The sequence below is a fragment of the Oryza glaberrima genome, chromosome 5, assembly GCF_000147395.1.
Source record: "Oryza glaberrima chromosome 5, OglaRS2, whole genome shotgun sequence".
NCBI classification, from domain to species: Eukaryota; Viridiplantae; Streptophyta; class Magnoliopsida; order Poales; family Poaceae; genus Oryza; species Oryza glaberrima.
Window position 1 is genome coordinate 16,998,635 of NC_068330.1, and position 26,850 is coordinate 17,025,484.

A 26,850-nucleotide genomic window follows, 5' to 3' on the forward strand; every position below is an offset into this window, starting at 1 on the left:
GTTGAGCTGCATCGGTTTCGATCTTCAACAAGAGGTAAAACTTGTCATGACGGTTTGCGTTCTCGGGATTAGTGCTTCCATCTTTATGATACTCTAATCTTGTTTATGTAATTCGTCGAGTTATCATATATCTTACATAATCTTTGGCAATATCGCTATCTAACCTACAATCGGCTAACATCTATCGGTAGAGGGCAGCCGATCTTATCTGATTTAATTATATTTGCTCTATACGCTTCATTGACCCGTTAAATATGCCCTTTATGTTAAGATATTATTGCATCTAAGTATATTCAGCTTCTGTTTGGTATATTCTGCTTGTTTTAACATCGTAATATAGAGTTGTATCGGAGTATTAGACGATACATGCTAGATCTATCTGATCGGCTATGCTATGAACATATATAATCATGTTATTAATATAAATTTCGATTTAAGTGATTTATACTGTCTCGGCATGGCGACCGATCTATCCCAATCACTTGATTTAAGTATATATCGATATAAGAATTATATATTGCCAATATCTACAGCCGATCGAGTAGATTTAGTTCTTTATTATCTATTTACAACCACCGATCGATTTACATATGACATCGTCTCAAAAATAAATGATATGTCATCGGCATCTAGCCGATTGGCTATCGTTTATAGGTTTAACCGTGGTTTCTTTGTTTTTATTTCTTGTTAATTGCAGGATCAAATCAACTGGCTCGCTAGCATACCCGAAGGCGAGTTTTGGACCTGTATTTGAGTTAAGCAGATCTCCCATGCCTCGTGTTTTACGTCAACACCTACTGGCATCCAACATTTATATGGCCCAGAAATGAATTGTGGTACACGTGCACTCCACCGCTGCGGCCCGTCAACTTAACCGGCCACCGCTGCAGGCTGCAGCCACATCCCACGAGTTCCCTGCTGGCCGCTGCTGTGTTCTACTTCTACGCCGGCTGCAGCTTTACATCCGGTTTGCTTATATATGGCTGAAAATTTGTGCAAAATTTTCGCACATATACCTGAGATTCATTCCTCTGTACAATTCGATTTGCTGTTCGGATGTTCAAATCCCAATATTACTGGCGTTTGTGGTTCTTTTCATTCAAATTTCAGAGAAAAAGAGCATGCTGGTATAGTTTCTGTACACTAGAGCTCGAGCGAAGTAATATGTTGCCAACAAACAAGATCAAGAGTAGTGGTTAATAAAATATCCCTTCTTCTGAAAGATTGTTCTGTAACGAAGATCAGAAACATTAGTGAACTTTCAGTATCCTACCGTCGATGTACATGCTTGCCTGCTGATCTCCTGTCTCCACCACTAACTGAGGAGAAGATGGGCTCATTCAGAGCCTAATTACGAACCAAAACCTGGAACTTGCAGAAGGCGAAAAAAAAAAACCATTCACGAACATCGCAGGGTAAAAATTATTGGCACCACGTCACAATCATGGGATCACATTTCCGACAGTCATACTCAACACAACCAAAACTATACATATATTGTACTTCGGTCTCATCCTTTGAGTCAGACGACAGCAAAATACATCACGAGGTTTTCACGGTTATATAGATTGCTGTTCAAAATAGTACTTAATAGAGCAGGACACACTGACGTCACTGAGCAAGTTGACAATACGTCTGGTTGGTGCTGATGGACTGGCTAGTTATCACTTTGCATGCTCCTGATCATGTTCAGGATATAAAGGAACAAGTTGAGGATGTCAAGGTAGAGCTCAACAGAGGCCCAAATGTAGTCGTCATAAGTGTGGCGCTTTATCAAGTTCTCTGTGTCGTAGATGATGAAACCTGAGAAAACTAAAGCTCCAAGGCCACCAAACAATGCAACTGGTCCAGAGCCCAATGGGAAGAACACCTGCAACACAGCATATCACGGCAAAGTGCTTATTACAATTGGTGGTTTCGTAATGGTAAGATCGCTATTTGAATTAAGTATATTGTATCAAAATGAGTGTACACTTGCCTGAATAAAGCTTATCACAACAAGTAAAACAAGAGCAGAAAACAGAATTGGTCCAAGATAACCAAATTCTTTCCCCTTCTTTGAAGCCCAGAAAGTATACGCAGTCAAAGAGGCAACCACAGCTGAGGTCAATATTAATGCCTCAAGCACAATTTTCCCTGCAGCACACAAATGATTGTTATGTAAAAAGTACAGTTGGCAGTTGAAGAAACTAACTAAAACTTGCAAAGGAAAGAAAACCAACCTTGAGTGTTAGCACATGCCACACCAATACTGAAACTCAAGCACAACGTGAACAGACCCAGGTAAACAAAGTTGTGTGGGTGTTTGTGCTGATAATGATACAATGGGACCATCACTGCAAGAAATAACACAAAATTAGCTGAGAGCACCAAAACCATTCCATCCTACCAAACAATTAACAATGTCATCTACTCAGGCTTTTCTCAAAATTCAGATGAAGAAGTTTAGTTACTCGCAACACTAACATGAACAAAAAGCAGGGAGTAAAAAAAAACAGCCCCACTGATTCAAGATTTGAGACTTTCCTTGATATTTTTCCATATACTATTAAAATATAACTCATACCGGACTAAATACATTGACTATCTCTTACACAGTTATGTGTGCTGCCTACTTGATCCAACTAGGGGATAAAACAATCTTGTCTATGGCAAACACAAAGCAGAAATTTCAGAATTGAAAGGAAAAATAATAATCTGGATACACAAGTGTTCAGAAGAGTTCTACACTTCTAAAGACAGAGCCCCACCATGCCCATATCATCACACTCCGCACTTGACTAACACAAACGCATCATATGATGTCAAGGGAAACAAATAAGGCCAAGCCAAAATGCATATGAATCATATCATTTAAGGTCTCATAACATTTGTAACAAAATTTTCCGACAGCGTTTGCATTAACTAGTTTGTCATAAACTCGTCGCTGAACATGATCTATAGAAATGCTATTCACAATTTATAGGAAAAGCAATTGCAGCATTAGTTTATAATATAACACAAACATTTACTTCACATCCCAATTCAGAATGCGAGTGGGCAAATCCATGATGCAGAACTTACTACGTCTAATTCTGAGTATTAATTCGTGAACTAATTAGATCCTAGATCTAGAGGCCAAAGTTTTGATTCCAACAGCAAGGCATATATGAAGTAACGCACCGATCTATCTAGATTCAACTATGTAACCTACAAATCAAACCAGCTGCTAATCAGCGGGACGCGGATGAATCTACGACCGATCACAGAATAAAACCATTCTCAATTTCTCATCAAGCACAAGAAATCTAAGATAGAGGTCAACCGAAGCATCATCAGATGGGGAGGAGGGCACACGTACGGACGAAGGGGAGGACGGCGAGCACGAGGGCGAGGGTCGGGGAGGAGGAGAGCGTGGCGTTGAGGGTGGGGTGGAGGACGGTGAGCGCGGAGACGGCGGTGGTGAGGAGCAGCTGCGCGGCGAGGATGCCGTACACCTTGCGGACGAACCCCCACCGGAGGGCGCTCTCCCCGCGCGAGATCCCCGGGTACAGCGTCTCCCCGGTGCCGGCCTCCAGGTCCACCGCGGAGGCGTCCACCTTCTCCTTCATCTCCGGCGCCCGGCGGTAGCCCGCCGGGGCCAGCGGCTGCATCTCCGCCGCCGACGCCATCGCTTCCGACGCGCTTGGTGGGCGGGTGGGGGGAATCGGGGAGAGAGGAGGAAGGAGGTCAGGAGGGGATTTCGGTTGCTGGTGGCCTCGTGGGAAGGAGACCCGTATGTATCGGGGAGGTTGGGATTTGTGAATTTGCTAAGCGTACACGTGGGATCTGACCGAACTTTTCTTCCCCTGGTCACTGCGAGGTGGGGCCAAATTGGGCGGATCGGTGGGCGCAGCACTCAGTCAGAAGTCAGAAGAACGCGTGACACACACACTGACAGTTGGACCCACGTGGATAGGCTGTTATGTTAATAAATCTCTATATTTTTTTTTGCGGGGAAATCTCTATAATTACATGTGCTTAACTCATCTTCACTGCACCTGCGTGAAGAATTTGTTCGTAGCAAAAAGAATTACTGTTAACGATTGCGCTCGATTGAATTACTTCATGATCTGGAATACTAGATAATTTACACCATAAACTATTCATATCAGACAAATAAACTCCTTGAGCATTGTTTTGGGTGGTTTTTGTTCGAGCTTACACATGTGACGCCAACGTGACAATCCAATTAACAAATGAAAAAAATTTCTAGACCCGCCCACCCCTAAGCCAATCTATCCTTAGTTTCCCCTCTTCTCTCTCTACACCTATGGCTAGAGAAGGAGGGCAAAGGCGGAGACCGCTTGGGCGAGGCGGATTGAGGAGGCAGCAACCCGAGGCAGAGTGGAGGCGTGTGGATGTAGAGCTCGAAACCAACTTGGGGTCGAGAATCCCATCCTCACTAGGAACTCGTCCCCGGTGGCGACCACCACCATACGTCGCACCGTCGCTTGCTACGTCCACGCCACGTTTGGCCACTGGTCTCCATGGGAGAGGGAGGATACACGGGGGAGGAAGAGGAGGAGGGGAATATGACAGCAATAGCGAGGGAGACAATGAAGATGCCGCACATCCGGATAAAAGCACAAGTCTCATATATGGACCCCGACGGTCGCATCATCTCCACCACCACTCGTACGGACGCAGCTGCACATCTTGCCAAGCTCCGCAACCAAAATACTCTTCGAACATCTTCGCCACCACGTGCACTGATGCTCGCCACCACCTGTGGCCTTTTCCACCAGATCGAGCTCTAGGAGATGATGCCTAGAGAGCTCGAGCTCAACTGCCCTTCGCACAAAGAGCTCGACTCCGCCGCCGCCTGCGGCCTTTTCCACCCAATCGAGCTCCAGGAGATAATGCCTAGAGAGCTTGAGCTCAGCTATCCTTCCCACAAAGAGCTTGACTCCGCCGCCAACACCTCCCCAATGAAGTTTGAGCTCCGTTGCAGGCTCTCCTCTAACCTTGCCGTCAAGCTAGAGCAGTGGAGCACACGACCATAGGTCTAGAGGCCACTCGCTCTACGACGAGGATGGTGTTGCCCGACCAAGCTGAAGCCATGCGGAGGCTCGCAAGTTCGCCATCGCCGTGAGCTTTGCATCAATATCTTCCACCATTGTCCACCTTCTCCAATCTCTAGTATGAGAGAGATAGAGAGATAGAGAGCAGGGGACTAGGGATGTGATTGGACATAGGAAGAGAAAATTCTTTGTTGGTTGGATTGCCACACTGAAGTCACGTGTGCAAGCTCAATTTAAAACCGACTAAAACAATGCTAAGAGGATTATTTGTCTAGTATGAATAGTTCATGTTGTAAAATGTTTGGTATTTTAGTTTAAGGAGATAATTTGGTTGACCTAACCACGATAGTTCGTGGATTAAAGGGACTATTTGGATTAAACTAAATTTTTGGTAGAGTTTTAGCACCAACAAAATTTTAGTATGCTATAGTTGAAAATATTGATTTGGATTGAAGTCAAACTATGCTTATAAGACACAAGTTTACAGGCAAAGGTAAATCTATCTATTATATTATTAAAACAGCTCTGAAAGGAGGCACCATGTTCACTGTTTGGGCTAGAAATTTCCACATTAATCGGAGAAAAAGAAAAACAAAAGAAAAGGAGAGTCGAAGTAGAAGTACAATTTAAAAATAGCTAAAATTCGGAATTAAAATAAGCAATATTGAAAGAAGTTTTCATGTATGAACCCAATACGAGATTAATCAAAACTCGAAATAAAATAAAATCCAAAATTAGAAAAGGAAAGGAGAGTCCAAGTAGAAGTACAATTTAAATAGCTGAAATTCGAAATTAAAAATAAGCAATATTGAAAGAAGTTTCCATATAAGAACCAAATACAAGATTAATCAAATTTCGAAATAAAATAAAATAAAATCCAAAATTAGAAAAGGAAAGGAGAGTCTAAGTAGGAATACAATTTAAAAATAGCTAAATTTCGGAATTAAAAATAAGAAATATTAAAAGAAGAGTCCATATAAGAACCCAATATGAGATTAATTAAAAATCAGAATAAAAATAAAAATAAATCCGAAATTAGCAAAAGAAAATAAAGAAGAGTTCAAGTAGGAATACAATTTAAAAATAGCTAAAATTCAGAATTAAAAATAAGCAATATTGAAAGAAGAATCTATATAAGAACCCAATACGAGATTAATTAAAATTTTGAATAAAAAATATAATAATATCCAAAATTAGAAAAAATTAAAAGAGAGTTCAAGTAGGAATACAATTTTGAAACAACTGAAGTTGAAAATAAAAAATAAAAACATTAAAAGAACACAATACGGTATTAACTAATTTTTTTTAAAAAAATAAATTCTAAAATTAGAAAAAAAGATTTCAATTAGGAATAAAATTTATAAATAACTAATTTTTTGATAAAAATAAAGACTATTGAAAGAAAAGACCATCTAAAACACTTGACGAGATAAATTAAGTAACATGCCTATAAAGGAGTAGAGTTGGTGGCGGTTGATACGTCATATAAAAATTGTAAAACACCAAATAGAATCCTAATGACGATTAAAAGGAGGGACGTCGGGCATGCCGTGAAGCAAACAAGTAAAGCGATTACCGGGACTTCTAGAAAGTAAAAAAACACATTGATAATCATATTCGAATTTTAAAATCTCAACGACAATAAAAAGGAGAAGCAGCGGGCAGGGGGTATAAGAGTATAGTTGCAAAGCCGCCGATGGTTGACGGGACTTCTAGAAAATAAAAAATGAATTGCAACAATAGTTATGTTCGATTTTTAGAATCACAATGACAATAAAGAATAGGCGGCTGACGGTCTGTAGAGGGGCATAGTTGCATCGTTTGCTGGGACTTCTAAAAATTATAAAAAATGAAAATACAAGTCTAATTTTTGAAGGTTCGAAACTTCTAAAAAGTAAAAAAACCAATGATAATCATGTCCGATTTTAAAGTCTCAATGACAATAAAGAAGGGAGGCAGCGAGCGAGCCGTAGAGGAGTACAATGGCAAAACCGCTGACGGTTTGGCGTGACTTCTAGAAAATAAAAATGAACCCAAATGATAATTACGTTCGACTTATTAAAATCTCAATGACAATAAAGAGAAGAGATAGTAGATGGGCATAGAGGAGCATAATGGCAATGTTTGACGGGACATCTAGAAATTATAAAAACGAAACCCAATGTGATAATAAGCTCTAAAAACTAGAAAATCCAATTTTTAAATGTTCCAAGAAGAATGAATAGAAATAGTGATAGATTGAGCAAGCAAATAAACAAGGAGATGACATAAGGGATAACAAATTTTTAAAAACTATATAATTAGAAACATGAGGATGATAAGGTTTGGTCTTTCAAAATCTTAACAATGAGATAGCTATTTAATTAATTCTAAGTAAAATCATACTTAAAAAATATATGATTTTTTTGCTAGCCGCGCAATTGCGCAGGCCACCCAGCTAGTTCATGTTAAAGTTGTGTTCTACTCCCTCCATTTCGAAATGTTTGACGCTGTTGACTTTTTAACACATGTTTGACCGTTCGTCTTATTCAAAAAATTTAAGTAATTATTAATTCTTTTTCTATCATTTGATTCATTGTTAAATATATTTTTATGTAGGCATATAATTTTACATATTTCACAAAAGTTTTTGAATAAAACGAACGGTCAAATATGTACTAAAAAGTTAACGGTGACAAACATTTCAAAACGGAGGGGGTAACAGAGATGTTTGGTTGGTTAGGCAAATTTTGATAGGGGCAATCCCAGGCCCAAAGATTTCGCCGAACATACACGTCGTCAAATCTATCTCGGCCCAAAATTGCGGGCACCTCACCTACCAGGACAGGACCCCGGCCCACGCCACAGGTGGCGGCCGCCGCCGCGCGCCGCAGCCGCCTCCTCGGCTTCCCACGGATCGGACGGGTCGCAGACTCGCGGCGCACACTGGCACCCGATTTGTTGGTTTCTTACCCCTCCTACAAGGCGGCCGGACGCCCACAGATCGGATCGGGTCATCAACTCATCATTGCCCCCCTTCAAAAGGCCACCCCCCCTCCCCCTCCCTTCTCGCCTCATTCCCCACAGCCGCCGCCTCCTTCCTCTCCTCGATCTCCCTATTCGTCGTAGCTTCCTCCCTCGTTCGCTCCGCCCGCAACCATGTCGGCCTACTGCGGCAAGTACAAGGGTATGGATCCATCCATCCATCAGCATTCTTCTCCATGTCGTTCTCCTCTCTCCATCTGTTCGTGCTTTCAGTTGCGTGCTGTTTAGATCTAGTTCTTGTTGGGTTTTCGGGGTGAGTTTGTTAGTAGATCTGTTCGGGAACAGTAAATCGATGGAGTGGCGTTTATTTATGTGATCGTAATCGTGAAATCTTTTGTTGTGTCTATAGGTAAAAGATTGGTTACTAGTTGACTTATTGTATGCCATATTGGCTTAGTTTATACATAAGGATTCTTTAGTGATAAGTGGAGCAGATCTTGTTCTTGTGTGTTAAAAGATTGATTATAAAACATATTTTCTGCCATATTGATTTAGTTTATGCATAGTGTTTCTTTAGTTATAACTTATAAGTCGTGTATTATCTGTGACAGAAATAAGTTGGTTGATCTAGATGACGTGAATGTTCTGTTAGCAGAAATTTTCTATCTATATTGATCTGTTCAAGTGATTTAGTTTATGCATAGTGTTTCTTTAGTTATAAGTCGTGTATTATTTGGGACAGAAATAAGTTGGTTGATCTAGACATGCATGTTCTGTTAGCAGAAATTTTATATCTAATATTGATCTGTTCAAGTGACAGCCTTTCGGTGGTCTAGTTGAGCATTGGACATAGTTTATGCCTGGCAATTTGGATAGATCTATTATTTAGGCCATACAGAGATGCTGCTTTTTTTTTTTGTTCATAATATAGTGTTTGCCATCTTGCAGACGAGCTCATCAAGAACGCTGCCTACATTGGCACTCCTGGCAAGGGTATCCTTGCTGCGGATGAGTCCACTGGCACCATTGGCAAGCGCTTCGCCAGCATCAACGTCGAGAACGTTGAGGAGAACCGCCGCTCCCTCCGCGAGCTCCTCTTCTGCACCCCTGGCGCCCTCCAGTACCTCAGCGGCGTGATCCTCTTCGAGGAGACCCTGTACCAGAAGACCAAGGATGGCAAGCCCTTCGTCGATGTCCTCAAGGAGGGTGGTGTCCTCCCGGGCATCAAGGTGGACAAGGGCACCATCGAGGTTGCCGGCACCGAGAAGGAGACCACCACCCAGGGCCATGATGACCTCGGCAAGAGATGCGCCAAGTACTACGAGGCTGGTGCCCGCTTCGCCAAGTGGCGCGCCGTCCTCAGGATCGGCCCCAACGAGCCGTCGCAGCTCGCCATTGATCTGAATGCGCAAGGCCTCGCTCGCTACGCCATCATCTGCCAGGAGAACGGGCTGGTGCCGATCGTCGAGCCCGAGATCCTTGTTGATGGCCCTCACGACATCGACCGCTGCGCCTACGTCTCGGAGGTGGTCCTCGCTGCGTGCTACAAGGCCCTCAACGAGCACCATGTCCTCCTCGAGGGTACCCTCCTCAAGCCCAACATGGTCACCCCAGGCTCTGACGCCAAGAAGGTGTCTCCCGAGGTCATCGCTGAGTACACCGTCCGCACCCTCCAGAGGACCGTCCCCGCTGCCGTGCCCGCCATCGTCTTCCTGTCCGGTGGGCAGAGCGAGGAGGAGGCGACCCTGAACCTCAACGCCATGAACAAGCTCAGCACCAAGAAGCCGTGGTCGCTGTCCTTCTCCTTCGGCCGTGCCCTCCAGCAGAGCACGCTTAAGGCCTGGTCCGGCAAGGCGGAGAACATTGAGAAGGCCAGGGCGGCCTTCCTTACCAGGTGCAAGGCCAACTCCGAGGCTACCCTCGGTACATACAAGGGTGACGCTGTCCTCGGCGAGGGCGCCTCCGAGAGCCTTCACGTCAAGGACTACAAGTACTGATTTGCCTTGGGAGGTGCTGGCTACCATTGGAACATTCTGCGGCTGTTGCTTAATGTGGTTTTGATATCTAGAGGGCAATCTATGGTTATCTAAAATGTCTTGTAATAATTCTGGAACCTTTTTGTGTAACACATTACCAAATATCAATTGCCTGGATTGAAATATCGTTTTTATCAGTTCTTTGTGTGATGGGTGATTTTGCTGGATGGAATTAGGCTCTGTTTAGTTCCTAAGACAAAAATTTTTACCCTATCACATCAAATATGACACATTACATGTAAATTGTGAGACAAAACATGATGGATTAATTAGGCTTAATAAATTTATCTCGTAATTGTAATCTGATATTAAATGTGTCTGTATATCCGATGTGACACTCTAAAATAATTTTTTTTGCCAACTAAACAAGGCGACACCCAAAACAAAATTTTTTTCCCAACTAATTAAGGCCTTAAACCGCTACTCGGCAGATTTAGTGTAAATAGCAATTTGGTCTAGTAGACGTTACCCCAATTTTGCGATCACCTTGGAAATCGCTGGACCTTATCAGCTCAATCGAAGCTATGCTTCAAGGCAGATTTACCATCCTACCTAAGTCCACCAAAACAAAATGCCACAGGCGTGGAAAATCCATAAATCGATAAAATGTAAAGTAAATTCGGATAACTTCTGCCGTGAGAGAACTGCTGTAGCAATTCAGCTTCATTGTACAACCATCAATGCTATAGCATTAGCATAAGATATGGAAAATTAAAATCTTCATCCAACATGTAAGCAGAATGGATATTGACCATGTATCTCCTAGTAATGGGGCCTACAGTCCGACAAAATTCTCCTAAACTACGGGCTGATTTGGTTTGAGGCCTAAATTAGGCTTACCAATATTTGGCAATTCCAATAGTGTTTAATATCTATTTGGTTTGAAACCAAATTTTGTCATATCTAAGAAAATAGACCATTTCAATAGTGAACTTAGGTTATTTTAGCTTTAATCCAAACACAACTTTGCCTTACCAAAATTAGTCATGCCAAAACTTGCCAAAATTTGGCACTGACAAAATTTGGTAAGACCTATTTAGGCCACAAACCAAACCAACCCTACATATTAGATCGAAACTATGCCAGTGGAGCAAAAAATTGAAGTGAAGGAAAAAAAAAATACAAGATCCTATTCGTGTTTTTTCTCCAGATTTGCAATTGCCTGTTTCTGACGCTTCTCCCATGCTGGCATCTTGCCTGGGAACGCCCATCGCAAAATCCGCTCCCATCCATAGCAGCCACAAAACATAAGTATAGCCCAAAGCATCAGTTTGCCCCTCATTCCTTCAGGCAGGGGTTCAAGCTTCATGTAGTCATTTAGATCCCTGAACATATCTGATGTGATCACTGTGAAGAAAGCAACTGCTGCATATAGAGCATACTTGAAGGGCTTGTTCTCTGTTATACTCTGGTTAAATGGGTGCCCCATGTAGTTTACTGCAAAGGTTGCAACCTGGATCATCATGTTCACCATGTATGAAACTGTGTTCACAAGGTTTGGGTGGAACTCTGAATCAGGCTCAATGCACTCCTCTGGCATATACTTGGTTGCTTCATTGACGGCTGAGATCAGGAAGAACAAGTGCATGGCAAACTGACCAAGAATGGAAAGGAAGACGTATGCACAGAATATGTTTGGATGAGGCCGCTCTGCAGACAGTGTTTGAAGGGGACGAGCATGGGAAATGAAGAGGAAGAAAGCTGCAGTGAAGACCCCGCTGATAGTAGCCTGAACATCACCCAGCTTGACACCATCCAAGTACATGACACTCAGAACGTATGCAGTGGCAAGGCAGTTGAGCCCAAGAATCTTGAACATTTGAAGGGTAGTGACTAGGGTGCTTCTCCCCTGGCGGATGATGTCAAGTGTAGGGGCAACAGAGGCATGCTTTGCTGTGAAAGGTGAAGCCATGGAAGCATCCCCAAGCTTCACAATAGGAGCTGAACGGCCATCACTTTCCTCATTCATTTCATCCATCATCTTCTGCAGTCTTTCTCTCTGCCTCTCAGCTGCAGTTAAAGGGCGGCTACTGGATGCTCTAGCGGAGCTGTTAGCTGGTTGGGTCAATTGTGATGATGATCCTTCCTGAGAAGGTTTCGGTTTTTTCAACTTCCCTTGTTTATTTTCAGATTTTGATGCCTGGGATTTTGAATCTGATTTCTGGACAGGTTCAGCATTCAAAAGAGCTATGCCAACATGAGCCTGAAAATTTGGAGATCACAAAAAAAATGTTCCCATCAAATATTGTTGTAATTATGCATCCCATCTCTTTCATATAGATTTAAAGCATCAATAGAAGCAATATTACCTGACAAGAAAGTACTAGATAGAAATGCCTCAGGCCTATCAATTTAGAAGTAACCTTTCAGTTACAGTTAAGCTTGCAGAACAGACCACTGATAGAATGGAAGAAAATACCAAGCTAATACAGGTCAACATGCCTAACACCTATTACATGGACATGTATTTCCCAAGCCATCAGCTAAAGATGGTGTTAGTAAAAGTAGGTTCTATATACCATCCCATCCCATTTAAACAAACAAAGGTGTTCAGGTTTTATTTAATTGAATGATCCAGGACAGCTAAATCCTAAAGCCAAATGCAAGCTCTGCTTGATTCTTGATTCTTGTGTTGAATAGGTTAAAAATTCACCCAGCTAAGATTTCTCGGCATGCCAATTACCAATTTTGGGAAAAGAACTTCATCCAAAGTCTCTGGATTTGTTTTTTAATACTTCATGAAAAAGAAAGCGAAAAGTAAATTTTCCACCTCAGCTGATGCTAGAACTAGAACAGCTGTGCGGCTGGTTTAGCATGTAAGCATAAACGTTATCCAGTCATCTATATCATTTGTACCACAGATAGCCAAACGCCAAGACCAGGGTGGGGCCTTCAGCAACCATCAACTCATAGCCATAACGCATAGTAAAGATATAGTGGTTACAATTATATCTGAGGGCCAAATGACACGTACAAATAATACACACAGAAAGGAAAAGATGCAGTAAGAAATATCTCTACAAGATCAATAACACCAGAGTAGTTCAGATAAAGTTTCATCTACGTGATTAACAAATGTATTGTGGGCACACATATTTGAGTAAATCTATAGTGAACTTGAGAAAAAAAAAGTGGGAACTGACCTGTTTTAGTGCACCAACATCATTGGTTCCATCCCCACACATCAGTGTAACCCTCCCAACAGTTTTGAATGTAGTCAGAACAAGTTCTTTCTGTTCTGGAGCAACACGTGCAAAAACCTGAAAATACAACACATACAAAATAAACAATGGGAATAAGGATTCAATATACTTTTAACTGTTTTTTATAGTACCCTAGGATAAACCTTGGTCCATCCATTGCATTTGACCTAATGGATAAGATTCTATGGTACTGAACCTGGTAGTATGGACAGCAGATATTTTGGTTCCATCCCAAAAATTGGAATAAAAGTGCATGTTGATAGATAGATAGATTCAGATGTCAAATGGCATGTGATGCGACGACAGGTGAATGGTCAAAATTACCTTGCTAAACCTCTACTGAAATGTTCTAAGTACACATGAAAATCAACTGATAGATTTAGACCCTACTAGCATACTAACGCCGGTAGTAGAAGATACCGTAAAAGCACCAAAAAGATGTAATCTGTTCTCAGATACCTTCACATATGGAATGACTTGGATAACAGCATCAGTTCTTTGTAGCATTTCAAAGCAGTCTCCACTGATGCAGAGATCATGCGATTCAGACACCGCGGCAACCTCCTCAGCGCTACAAAATATTAATGCAGCACATTAGGCATAGTATTAAAGAAGATACACGTTCCACACAGTCATCATGATGGCAGAGATGTAAAATAATGGATGTAGTTACTCTATATCTGTGTAATGAAAGTGAATTTGGAATAACAATTAAATTATATATTAATCACTAATCAGGAAAAGAAACCATATTCACCGCTTATCATTTTCCAAATTCTAGGAATTTCTTTCCTAACAACAGTGTTTGTGCCATAGATAAAAGAAGAAGAAATGTGAATATTCGTCAGCTTGTTTCTTTTCAGCAGTTGTAACAGCATCTTGGACGCCTCGTTTTCTTCTATTAATGCAATGATACGCAGCTCTCATGCGTATTCTAGGAAAAAAATAATATTCACCAGCACAAATAGGAAGACTCATTTTTTCACTGAAAAGAAACAACAGTTGTACAAAAGAATCTTTGGAAAGTACTCCCTCTGTTTTTTAATAGATGACACCATTGACTTTTAGAATAACGTTTGCACTAAATTTTGAATAACTCGTATTTAAAGTTTCTTCAATAACAAAACAAGTCACAACAAAATAAATAACATTTATATAATTTTTTTGAATAAGACGAATGGTCAAACGTCATACAAAAGTCAATGGCGTCATCTACGGAGTTTTAAAAAACAGAGTATGTATTAACTAAAAAGTATGAAATGTTTGCTAAAAATGCTTAGTAGTATAGAGCAGACCCTTGCATATCTTACCTGTATGGAGCTCTGTCGGTTTCATCAGGGGAAACCCACTCAAAACCACCAGTCTTTGTACGTGTCAAAATTAAAACAGGTTTGGAACAAATATGCACTTGGCCAGCAACATGGCAAGCAGTCAAAGCTTGGTCCCCAGTGATCATAACCTAAGAATACATCAGGGAGGTGGTAAGAACTTTAATCACATAAATGGAAATTTTCCAGTGCATTGGCCGATGCATAGTGTATAATAAAGGTCATATAGAAACCGGTCCACAAAAATCCTTCAACAAGGAAATATTGCACAATGCATGGAGATGTCACTATATCGCACCCTTGTAATTTGATGAATGGACACAAGATGAATAAGAGTACATACCAAGTCATGGGAAGATTGCTCCAATTCTTGTAAGACAGCACCGGAGTCACTCCTTATAGGACAGTTGAAAACCTAAGCCCACAAAACCCCATTACCATAAAAGAGCACATCAACAAACTTGAGAAATTATAAAATTTATGGATGGGAGTTGGGGAGGGTGGTTTACCGCAAAACCTGCAAAAGTTAGGTCACTCTCTACTTGATCCCTTTCCAAACTTCTAGCTTCATTTACCTGTCATTCAAATACCAAGAGACCAAACAATTCAAACTAGATATAGGGTTGCTTCTGAAAAATACAAAATAAACAAATAAACTGCAACTACTTTGTAAAGTTCAAGGGTATACATTAAGTGATGAATATCACATACATTTGAAGAGACTTGGGTAATTTATTAAAAATAGTGTGGAACGACTAATGATGAGATTGAGGACAGTTCATATTTTGCAATATCTCCTGAAGTGTAAGCAGTGAATAAATAATGACTATTTTCTGGATGCAGAAGTTGTGGATCATAGACAAATATCATTATAAATGTCTAGATGTTTCTTCTGAACCTAGGATTCTCCAAATCAGAACACTATGTTCTTTGCCTCTAGCATATCCCACATTGCCCTGACAATCCATTATTTGTCTTCCTAAAAAATGTATTTCCTCCAGTACAAAATAGATGATGCTTTTAGCAAGCAGGTTTTGGTTTGCAAACATTTGCCATTTAGCAGTGTTGTGGAAGTCAGTCACCATGACTGTTTAGTCAGCTGTCTAAATGGAAACGTTAGCCAAATGTCTAAATGGAAACGTTAGCCAAACTGTATCGTATCATTGAACCGGTATGCCAGTAATGTTTCAGAGCAATTATGCAGCCAAATGGCATTATTAATTGGTCATTTTCAGTCTAATCAGGAGCTATAGCTTTTCTATTAAACTAATGTAGACTTGCAGTCCAGTTGCACAATTGCACTCGTTTCATGGACAAGCCTGGTGGTATTAATGCATTAACATTGGTATTCTTTCAGCAAATAATGATGTTTTCATGATACATTCAGAAAAATGTACAGATATATTTGATTAAGGTTCTATATGTCCTCTCTACTATTGTCATTAACACCTAATGTATATGCTAGTGTGAACGACAAAAATCTGTACAATTCCGCTTAATCATCTGTATTCCCACTAATAACTTGGCGGCACCTTGTCGGTCCGACACCCATATTCTGTCTTTTGCAACACTGCCATCTAGATGTTTCAAGGCAGTATTTTCCACCAAATTCCCCTGTAAAATGCTACATGGTATTTTGCACCATTGTAAGAGCATTTTCATGGACATATCCAAGCAAATCCACCTAGGATGAATGTTGTAATGAATAGTGGATGCATTCAGGCCTACAAGATCAAGAGTCCTAGATGAATACTAGACAAAAGTAAGAGACCTGACATAAATTGCTACACCTTAACAAAGGTTGAGAAGAGTTAAGGAAGGGTAAGGAATGGTAGTTTTAGATAACTATAAGTTGGTGCAGATACAAAACTTTTGAATAAGAACCACAAAATATGGAGAGAGGGTCTGTCTGGCAAACGGGTCAGGTCTATTGGAGAGGGATTGTTAGATATGTAGTATTAGGTTGGTTTGATAGTTGGGAATTTGGATACTTATCTTAGGACGATCTGTTTCTAGGACAGATTATTTCTTAGGGGGGGTCAAGTAGAGTCATCCATATAGAAAGGGACTGCACTATCTTCTTGAATGAACCAAAGATAATAAAAAAGTCCCTAGTCCCTAAACTTCAGTTGCGATCATGGACCAGCAATTCTAGATTTGTTCCCCAACTCAGTGCCCTCCTTCACCCGTCACCGTTCTAACTCAAGTTTCCATCATCAAACCTCCCTCTGAAAGATGTCATTAGATGACATGTAGTAGTTATATGCATGTGTAGTGATATTACTTTGCTTTTAGACCCAACTCATTGGTAATGCATGCAGCCCGAATGCCCTTAGGCCTTAGGGAATTCTTCGTTTCAGCAAACATTCCATGTAAAGGTGCTAAAACATGTCAGGTAAAGAACCTATCAGTACCAATTCGAGCAAACATAAGATTCATAGGACTCCAGTGACCTTTGCTAATACAAGGATACAAAGACAAGCTGTAGAATATAGTTAGACTATCTTTTACTAAACTAGAATTCTATGTATAGCTGGAATTTATCAGCTCTTATACATCAGGTTAAAAGAAAAGGTTTACTCTTTAGTTAAAATGTCCTTGCTATGTTGCAGATCAGGAACTTTCTGGAAGACTGCTAACAGAGAGTATAAAAGAACCTAGTGGTAGTGGTGAATCTGCCATTACTTAGTGGCTGGGATCTTCCAAGGATGGATAGTTTCTAAGTTATATGTCTTTTTTTTATGTTTGCTTGCAAGTTATATGTCTTTTCGAATTTCGAACAAAGATATAATTTCTAAGTTAAGAAACTTAAGATATATTTTTTGAAATCTGTTGCAAGGCACAAATATTTTGCTAGTACTAAGAAAAAAAATGATATGCCAAAATGCGCTGTTAATGAACCGAGAAATGTTAAATGCTAACTTACAGGCATATCCGGAAGCAATTTGTATGCAAGGGCCAGGACTCGGGACCCCTGTCGAGTGTATTTTTTGTATGTCTCCACATATCCAGCGGGTAAATCAACTAACCTCTCCTGAATGGTCTCTGGTGCACCCTGAACACAAAATAAGAGGATACTTCATTAAAGGTTTCTTGCAGAAGGCCTAGACAGAAACGTTGAGCAAAAAATGTTTAAAATATCACAAGATCTAAAATAAAGAAAGTACAGAGTAATGCACCGAGCTAGCTCTGAAATAACTAGTATCAAGATTTTTTTTCACTAATAGATTTCCCTATTAAATGGTCACTAATGCATCCAGAAGACTGTTGTTCAAGAAAACATATCTATTGCAGGGTGCTTGCCTGAAACACAATATTTTTTATGAACTGTTAATTAGTTTAATGTGTATCATAGTTAGGCCTCCTTTGGAACATGGGGATTTCCCTGGTTCCTGAAGGAATTGAACGAATTCAAAGGAGACCTTATATATTTAAGAGTAAAATATACGGCCGGTCCTTAAAGTTGAGCGCGGATATCACTTAGGTCCATGATCTTGTAAATTGCACATCTAGGTCCACCATCTTGTTTAAGTGACTCATTGAGGTCCAAACCCCGTTTGACCGAAGCTGACCGTCTACGTTGCATTCCACGTAGACAGCTAATTTGCAAATAGCCCCTTCGCGCTACAGTAGAGCCCTAGGCACAAAAAAAATCCCCAAATCCCTCGGCCGCCTCCGTCATTACCTCGCCCACCGCTGCCGCAAGTCGTCCTCATCGCCAGCACCTTCGCCGGCCACATCATACCGATGGCCGAGCTGATGCGGCGCCTCGTCGCACACCACGGCTGCGCCGCCTCGCTCGTCACGTTCTCCGGCCTCGCCTCGCCAACATCAGCGTCCTCCGTCGACGCTGTCGTGGACCTCGACAAAGCGGCGCATGATTGCCAACGACGCAGTATTAGAGGGGATAAAGCGAGTGGCGGACGAGCTCGAAGATCAGGACGCCGCGCCATCGTGGACCTCGATGAAGCTGACGCGCCTCGCCGTCGTTGTTGTTGCCGCCGCCATGGTGTCGACGTCGACGTGCTGCCCTGGGAAGAACTCGTGGTCGTTGAGGATGTCGAACGGCACCAACTCCAAGGACGGCACACCGCCCTGCCACAGCACGTCGGCCGTGGTGCCGGTGCTGGAGACGAGCATCACCTTCTCGACGGCGGACGCTGTGCCGCCCCACCGCGTCACCCTCAAATCCTTTTTGAAGAACGAGCGACGGGCGAAACGGCGGTGGGCAAGCGCAGCGGTGGGCTGCGGGCGGAGCGGCAGCGGGCGAATGCGGCAGCAGTTGGAGGGCGGCGGAGGGAGCCAGAGGAGAGCTTGCGGAGCGCCGTCGCCATGACCATGGTGGGCGAGCTCGGAGCTCCGTCACCGTCTTCATAGCTAGCGCGCCGGCGGCGCTCGCGCCTAACTGACAGCCAGATCCACCGGTCCCCTTCCCGCTGGTTGTTGGCGCCAGAGGCGTCGGCGAGCTCGGCGCGTGACGGGGGGGAGGTGTCGCCGGCCGCTCCCGGGGGGGGGGGGGGGGTTCGCCGACCGTGGCCGCGCGTGTGGGGGAGGCGTCGGCAAGCGGGGTGGGTGCGAGCTCAACGGCGGCAACGGGGCGGCAGGGTGAGCTCGACTTGAGCAGCTGCCACAGCCGCTTGCCGCGCGCGCCAGCGGCCAGCCAGAGCGGGGGCCTTTCCCTTCCACTCCTCCTTCCCGTCAACGACGGTGTGCGGTTCCTCTGGGCGCTGCGCAACGCCGGCGAGCGGCTGCCGGAGGGGTACGAGGCGCGGCGTGGTGGAGACGGGTGGGTGCCGCAGCTACGCGTGCTGACACACGTCGCCGTTGGCGCGTTCCTGCGTGCGCCACGCGAAGAAGAGATTGGATCGAACACGGGAAAGCAAAAGGGGGGGGGGCAAAATGCAAATATGTTGCCACACTAGACCGCCACGTAAGCCAGTCAACCCGGTCAAAGATCCTTTGGACCTCAATGAGTCACTTAAACAAGATGGTAGATCTACATGTGCAATTTACAAGATTATGGACCTAAGTGACACCCGCGCTCAACTTTAAGGACTGGCCGTGTATTTTACTCTATATTTAATTTTGTTTGAATGAAGATAAGTTCTAACATGACAAATGGTAAATTATTCCTTTGCTGACTTCTAATTTTCTTATGATTTCAAACAAAGAGAAAAGAGCCAAGCCTCGAATAGGTCTCTTTGGATAGCCGCTCAAAATTTAGTGTACCCTAGTTAATATCCGTCTAAAACATATGTAGGATAACAAGGTGAATTCTTCTCACTATTCATTTGGTTCAAACCAATAATAAATATTCATAAACATGTGAAATTCAAACCTTATGAAAATCACATTTGTTTTGGTTGACTTAAAATATCTAAGAACAAGAAATCATGCCAAATGCATGGGCACACTGGGCCAAAACCAAAAGAAATTGTTTCTGAACCATCCTAAGCAGCAATCTTACTAACAAAAGAAAAAAGTGTAAAACATTTATGTAGTCTCTCGGAATTCCTACCTTTATGAAAGCATAATATTTCTCATGTATACTGACAACAACAGACATTCTCTTCAAGTGTGAAGCAAAATGGTATCTGTGTACAATCTTTACAGGTTGACCACCAGACCTGCAATGAAGATGACATCAAGTAAAATAAATAATAGAATATCTTTTTACTTTGGAATCAATAACTAATAACTGTACTGGTATTGACATTTCAGATATATTTAGATGTAATACATGCAAGTCAATCAAACATCGAAATCCTGCTTTTGATAGAAAAAACATCTAGTCTATCATCTGTGTACAGGACTTTCCAATGCTATAAACAGAGCCGCAGTTGTGCATATAACAAACAGAAGAGAGAAGAGAAATTGTCCAGATAGAAGTAGTCCACTATAATCTTGGATATATGAATAAAGATAAAAAATTACTCCTAATACAACTAGCTTGACTTCAGAGAAGGGACAAAGTTGGCAGCATGCCACATAACTGACAAGGTGAAATAACACTAGTGTTAAAACCAATATGAAAGTTTATTTCGCTTGACTAGACACACAGCTAATGTTCAGTTTTACAAATCTACTTGATAAAACAAAAGTGCATCACACTTAATTAACTATGACATAGACATTATTCTCTGATCAGGTTTAGGTCATCACATGAACAGTTCTACAATGAACACATATTTACATCTGTTATTTCAGGCAACAACTTACTTTTTAGATATGGCCTTCTCATCAGATGTGTAGATCCAGTCTATGCCCTTTATAGCAGCTTTTTCAAGGGGGTCACCAACCTTTGATAAGATGAAACATACCATCAACAAAAGAAGGTATCTAAACTTCCCTTGGCTATGTGAAGCATAGCTAGTTATTTCTGACATATAGTCCATTACATACCAGTTTGTTATCTACGAATACTAATGCATGGCAACTGGACAATACTTCTTGTGTGCGGAGTGGCAATTTATTTGCATCTGTTATTAATTCTTCATCATCTTCCAAACTAACAACACCTTGGAATTCCTGAAATGCATGTCACCTCGGTTGACAAAATTCCACTTGAATTGAAAATACAACACATGGGTAAATCATTTACCATGTCATCCGATGTCAATGTCCCAGTTTTATCAAAACAGCATATGTCAACCTGATAAAAAAAATAAAGAGCTTTTAAAAGCTTTTGCAAGAAGGATTAAACATAAGCACAACAAAGTTTTTTTTATTAACCTTCCCAGCAAATGGTATCCTGAATGGCTCTGTGCAGAAAATACCACGGCGGGCTAATGCAATTAAAGATGTATTGACTGCTATGGAGAGCTCCATTGGCAATTCAGGGGGTATCACAGAAGTAAGAATCAATGAACAACTTAAGAAAAGCTTATATCTACTCCTTGTTGGGTCCTCCAGTCCCTACATACGGACAGACCAAAGTTCAAATAATATTGAAGTGTGCTATATAGCATACAATTAAACATATGGATTTTCTTGATAATTCCATCTGGCATTACCTTGACAAGCACATAACCGGATGCAATTACTGCGAAGAATAGCAAAAATAGGATAAACAGGCCACTCTCCTTGCTGTTTGCAGTAACCTGTTATGTTGTTAGAATCAGAGTGTTATGTTTGCACATCTTAACAGCATTATTAACTCTAATGCATGAAAAAGTTACCCTCTCAGTTGAAAATAAGATAGTTCTCATCAACTTTCCCTGGCTAGTCTCAAATCCAGTCCTCAATACAAAAGCTATGCAACCACCATCAGGTGCTCGGAGATTTATAGACTGCACAGAAGTAACACATGTCAGCAAGATTCCCAGTACATCTCCTCCCTCCAATCAGCAAAACTTGACATTCTAACATACTCCACAGAACGATGCACCTCTTTAATGCTAGATAGCCAGTTTAACCTTCATTAGTTTAATATCGTTCATTAGTTCCAAGCCCATCTACCCATTAGGCAAAGCATAGTGGCATCAGTTGATACAACCAGCAGCACTGCCACATGGAGCTGTGACATAGCCGAAGTTATCTCAACCAGAAAACCTTTGAGATTCCTAAGCTTTGATAGGGGTTATAAGGGAAAACTTTACGTAGAAAATCTAAGATGACTAAATCAACATGCCAAAACACTACCTAAAAGTGAACAGAGGGAGCAGTGGGTATAATAGATGTGTGTACCTTATCTGGAGTATGTTGCAATATCTTAGTGCCACCAAATAGGATATGATTCTTATCTCGCTTTACAGATAGTGTTTCCTCAGGACCACGACCAGCAACTGAGACCTATAAGAATAGAAGATTAGTCAGAACCAGAAGTCCAGAACTGAAAATTTTGAACAAAAATACTAGGGATAGCACATTTGAAAGCAGGACAAAACAAAAGTTGGATGCCACAGTTGGTTAACACAATTCAATGCGTCTTTGAAGCATTTTTCTTTAATTCTATTTGTTTCTGATAAGAAGAACTGGGGTGTTCCATTGGACCATTTAATTAGAGAAATACAACAGCAGAAATACCAGCTCAATGCAATCATTGTAGAGAAACCCCCAAATCCCCAACCTTTCAAGTAAATATGCTACAAGCCGTAGTGTCTCCTCCAATGGTGGGCTGGGAAACTAACCAGATATTGTTTTATTACCTAACCTCCATGCCAAAAAAGTAACTACCTAGCTCACACGCTTAAAGTGTATGCAAATATCTGATTGCCAAATTCATCATTCCTAGTTCCTACACCTGTGATGTAAGTAAATTCTCTGGAGACATCTGTACCAGATTTTAAGAGACAATGGGTTTTTCCAATTGTATATGTGCATGTTTGACATGGGAGTTTATTATGGATTTAACATTTCTTAGATCTTTTTAATTCTGGTAGTCAAATTTGGTGGTAAATTCAAATGAAGAAAAAATAACAGAATCAATAAGTTTGCTTGTAACCCTTGGTTGTTTCACCACACAAAAAAGAATATATTAGAATTAATGAGTAAAGGAGAGGAGGGACCTTCCACTGTGGAGTAGATTCTCCTGTGAGAATAGCTTCATTTACTATTGCAGATCCAGCCAGCAATAACATATCTGCTGGCACAGACCTGTCTTCTCCACTTACTGAGCGGCCTATTGACACAATGTCTCCAGGTAGTAGTTCTGTCCCAGGTATTCTAACCCATCTGAATATTTGTATAATAAAAAAAACATAAGTAGGATGAATAACATGCTAAAAACAGTATAAGCAATCAATCAAATGAAGCAGGCATACTTTCCACAGCGATAAGTTGCAACAATCTGATTATCAACTTTCACACGCCTTAGCTCAGTCAATGTCTTCAGTCTATTCTTTGCCATAGTAGACTCAAACAGGAAGAGCATGAAAAGTGTAAACAGACTGTAGTACCAATATTCATCTAGACACCAAAGACCAACACAGAAAACCTGAAGAGTAAAAAAAGGATCACAATTAGCAAAGGCAGATGAACCATTAAAATACCAAGTCAATGATGAGATAGGCTAACCTGGAAAACAAAAAATGGTTCCATGCATTGCTCCTTCATTAATTTCTGGAATGTAGGCTGTGGATACTCAAATCTAGAGAAGGAAACAATTTGATCATCAGACACTAATCCACAATAGCTAAACATATGTATATATGATGGAAGTTTCAGTTTTGATACAAATCTCTTTTTTTTTCACATTATTGATTTGAGTAATGCAGATATACAGATTTTATACACCTAGCCTGTGTTTTTTGCAGCATTTTACTGCACCAAAAAAAAAGTACCACAGACAGTTGTTGCTTTACATCCCAATTAGTATTTATAATCAGATAAAAAAAGATACAAATTGCCTATCAAAGTGGTCTTAAGATAGCGCAATTTATAAAGAGATAGTAATTGAATTTCTAGTGCAAAGTGTAACGGATTTGCTACAGAACATGCAACAGTTTTTTTCCAATCAAAACTCTCAAATTTCTAACCATTGTTTCGCCTCAAGATTCGTGCAACATTGGGAAAAAATCACAGCCATACGTAGGAAGGTGGAGTGTGATGTGTTGAACGAGCACATGCTGTAGCTAGCCAACTCATCTCACATGGATTTTTTTCTAGTAACATACCAGTTAAATATGAGTTATATTGTAACTATAGTGTAGTTACAATGTAATTACACTCTAATTATACTACAGTTACATTTGAAAGTTTTTGACCCAAAAAACTTGTGAAAGTTTTTTAGATAGTCCCAAGTGTAAACATATTTAAGTATGCCCTAAATGCTTTCATCTGCTCTTTGGACTCTACTTCATCATCACCCTATATGCTGCAAAACGCAAGAGTCTACTTTTATTGTGTTCCTCTTCTCCTCAGGCATGTCATTTACATGAAGTTAGGAGTTCCATTCAAGACGTGACTACAAGTTAATCTTCAATTGCACAAAAATCTATACTCTTTTAAAAAGAAGGCACGGTGGTTGTGGTAGTGAATCTCCCCCACACCATATCGACACTGCATTTTATGAATTACACCCTAAATTTAATCAATATTACAGAACAGATATTTTACATCTTCTTTTCTTCTTATTAGGGAAACTTAAATGTAATTCAAATATGTAGTGTATGAGTTAACTTTAGAATAAGATTGTTTCAACACAGTCAGATACTCCTTGTAACAAAAATATGTGAAAGACATATTTGATGAAACATCACATATACTGTTTTGAAACGTATAAGGGCCTATGCGATTCATTTTTTCACATATACTGTTTTGAAACGTATAAGGGCCTATGCGATTCATTTTTATCCACGGAAAAAACATGGGTGATTAGCTAGTTTCCAGGACAATCATCCATTGAAAAAAAAAATGACAATAGTGCTTGAGTTTTTTTTTTTTGCGGAGATTGTACTTGTTAAGTTGAATTATATTGTTATAGATAATATCATTCACAGCCATACAAGCGATCAATTTACTCATTACTGAATGCCATAAACAAATAGTAGGGAGCTAAGTTGCAGCTTACATGTTTCTCCCCCACTTATCCACAGCTGTGTTAATCTTAGCCTCTGTTCCATACCCAGTGCCCTTGATATAATGCTCAAATGGTTCCTTTGTTGGGTACCGGAGCTTGAAAAAGTTGTCCTCCTGCGAGGAGTAGATGAACCTCTGCTTACGGAAATCAAAGTAGATCTCCTCCGTCTCACCTGCTGCCGATGACGAGGCCACCTGAGCAGCCACCCAAACCAACACTCAGTGAACAAAAAAAATGGAAAACACCAACACTCCACAGTAAAACGACGCCATACTCACAGTTTTCTGTATATGCAGGGGCACGATCTCCTTCGATCCCGAGAACTTCGCTGGCGTTACCTTGCACGAGTTGGCCGCACGGATATCCTTCACCTGCACCGCCACCAAGCGGGAGCTGTTTAGCCCTAGACACTAAAGCGCGCCAAACGTAGCGGTGGCTAGATTGGGGAAATTGGGGAGTTGAGAGGTGTCTCGCCTTGGAGTACCCGACGAACGCCCGGAAGTCGACGGACCACGCGGTGAAGAGGAAGGCGAGGACGTGGGAGGCGGAGAGCGCGCCGAGGACGACGAGTGCGTCGGTGAAGTCGAGCGCCGGGACCACGACCACCAGCCAGAGCGCGTAGAGCGCGAGGAAGGGCCAGAAGTCGAGGCGCGACGCCCAGTGCCGCCGCCGGAGCAGGTCCACGCCCTCCACCGACTTGCCGCCCACCTCGAACCGCGCCATGCCGGCGCCCGCAGATCGGGGCGGGAGAGCTGCGAGGTGGTCGTCGGCGGGGGAGGGGAGAGCTCAGATCGGGATTCGATGCGAATCTGCGAGGAAGAGGGGTTGCACTTGCAGTTGCAGGTGTTGGGATTTGGGTGGGGTTTTACCGGCTCGGCTCGGGTCGGCGGAGTCGGATCGGCCGCGTTTGCCGGACGGCGGCCGCGGCGCGACGGGTCGTCTCCTTTTTTCTTCTTCCGCCGCGGCTGCTTCGCTGCTCGTCCGTCCTCTTCTTCCTCGGCGGCCGTTATTTACGTTTCGTTACGGTGCGGAACGTGACGGCGATCTGAATCCCAGTAACTTTTTCTTTTATCTTCAATTCACGTTCTTTTCGATTTTATAAAGGCGTGTAAAGCTAAAGTATTTGTCGAGATTAACAACCATAATACGGAGTACTGGACAAGATCGTGAAGAAGATGGAGTCTGGGAGACGCTTGTTTTCCCATGAAAAAAATACTTGGAGTACTGTATAGCGCTTACAATGATTATGGCCAATTGATATTTTGTGCACATGTGCTCTTTTAATCTTATTAATACAAAGCTTGTTCATTCACATCGAACATCAAAATTCTATGGTTCACTTTAACAGCTCAGAAAATTCTATAGCATCAAAGTCTCTCGTGGGGCTCTGAGTCTATCTAATTTTCATGGTTAGCATGTGAGCCTGTAGCCAATACAAATCAAATTGTACCATGTGTTCTAGTAATCGTTATTGTTACAAGTACGAGCCAAACAACATGTATTGTGTTGAACAATGGTGGTGTTGTGCAAAATGCTAGCTATTCATATCGTTACCCTTCGTGCACTTCTGCAGTTGTCCTACCTCCAATCCTCTCTCACCAAGATTGAATATCATCCTCCTCGCTATCATCGAATGTGCTTTGCCGTTGATGTCGTCCTCCCTACCATATCATTGATCACGCTTTGCAGCCATGCTTGAGCTCGTCGGCCACCGCTACTATTGAGTTTGCCAATAGCAATTGACGTCAAGCTTACTAG

The 26,850-nt window shown here is 41.7% G+C and overlaps 3 protein-coding genes across 3 annotated transcripts; 1 reads left to right on the forward strand and 2 right to left on the reverse strand.

Annotated features, from left to right (window-relative positions):
* Positions 1–1,398: 1,398 nt before the first annotated feature.
* Positions 1,399–3,737, reverse strand: LOC127775070 (BI1-like protein). The gene is made up of 4 exons (XM_052301384.1): positions 3,341–3,737; positions 2,223–2,336; positions 1,979–2,136; positions 1,399–1,870 (listed from the first exon to the last, which is right to left on the reverse strand). The coding sequence occupies exons 1-4, from the start codon at positions 3,648–3,650 to the stop codon at positions 1,658–1,660; spliced, it is 795 nt and encodes a 264-aa protein (XP_052157344.1). The 5' UTR covers positions 3,651–3,737; the 3' UTR covers positions 1,399–1,657.
* Positions 3,738–8,039: 4,302 nt separating this feature from the next.
* On the forward strand, positions 8,040–10,179 carry LOC127773966 (fructose-bisphosphate aldolase 1, cytoplasmic). Its single transcript, XM_052300216.1, has 2 exons — positions 8,040–8,208; positions 8,955–10,179. The coding sequence occupies exons 1-2, from the start codon at positions 8,181–8,183 to the stop codon at positions 10,001–10,003; spliced, it is 1,077 nt and encodes a 358-aa protein (XP_052156176.1). The 5' UTR covers positions 8,040–8,180; the 3' UTR covers positions 10,004–10,179.
* Positions 10,180–10,678: 499 nt separating this feature from the next.
* On the reverse strand, positions 10,679–26,103 carry LOC127773204 (probable manganese-transporting ATPase PDR2). The gene is made up of 21 exons (XM_052299231.1): positions 25,567–26,103; positions 25,371–25,463; positions 25,084–25,286; positions 23,589–23,661; positions 23,336–23,508; positions 23,081–23,246; positions 22,260–22,364; positions 21,752–21,862; positions 21,587–21,673; positions 21,306–21,488; positions 21,175–21,225; positions 20,976–21,101; positions 20,793–20,872; positions 20,092–20,200; positions 17,500–17,628; positions 15,083–15,148; positions 14,917–14,988; positions 14,556–14,704; positions 13,705–13,816; positions 13,186–13,302; positions 10,679–12,245 (listed from the first exon to the last, which is right to left on the reverse strand). Exons 1-21 carry the CDS (start codon positions 25,813–25,815, stop codon positions 11,172–11,174), a joined length of 3,528 nt encoding a protein of 1,175 aa, XP_052155191.1. The 5' UTR covers positions 25,816–26,103; the 3' UTR covers positions 10,679–11,171.
* Between the last annotated feature and the right edge of the window lie 747 nt (positions 26,104–26,850).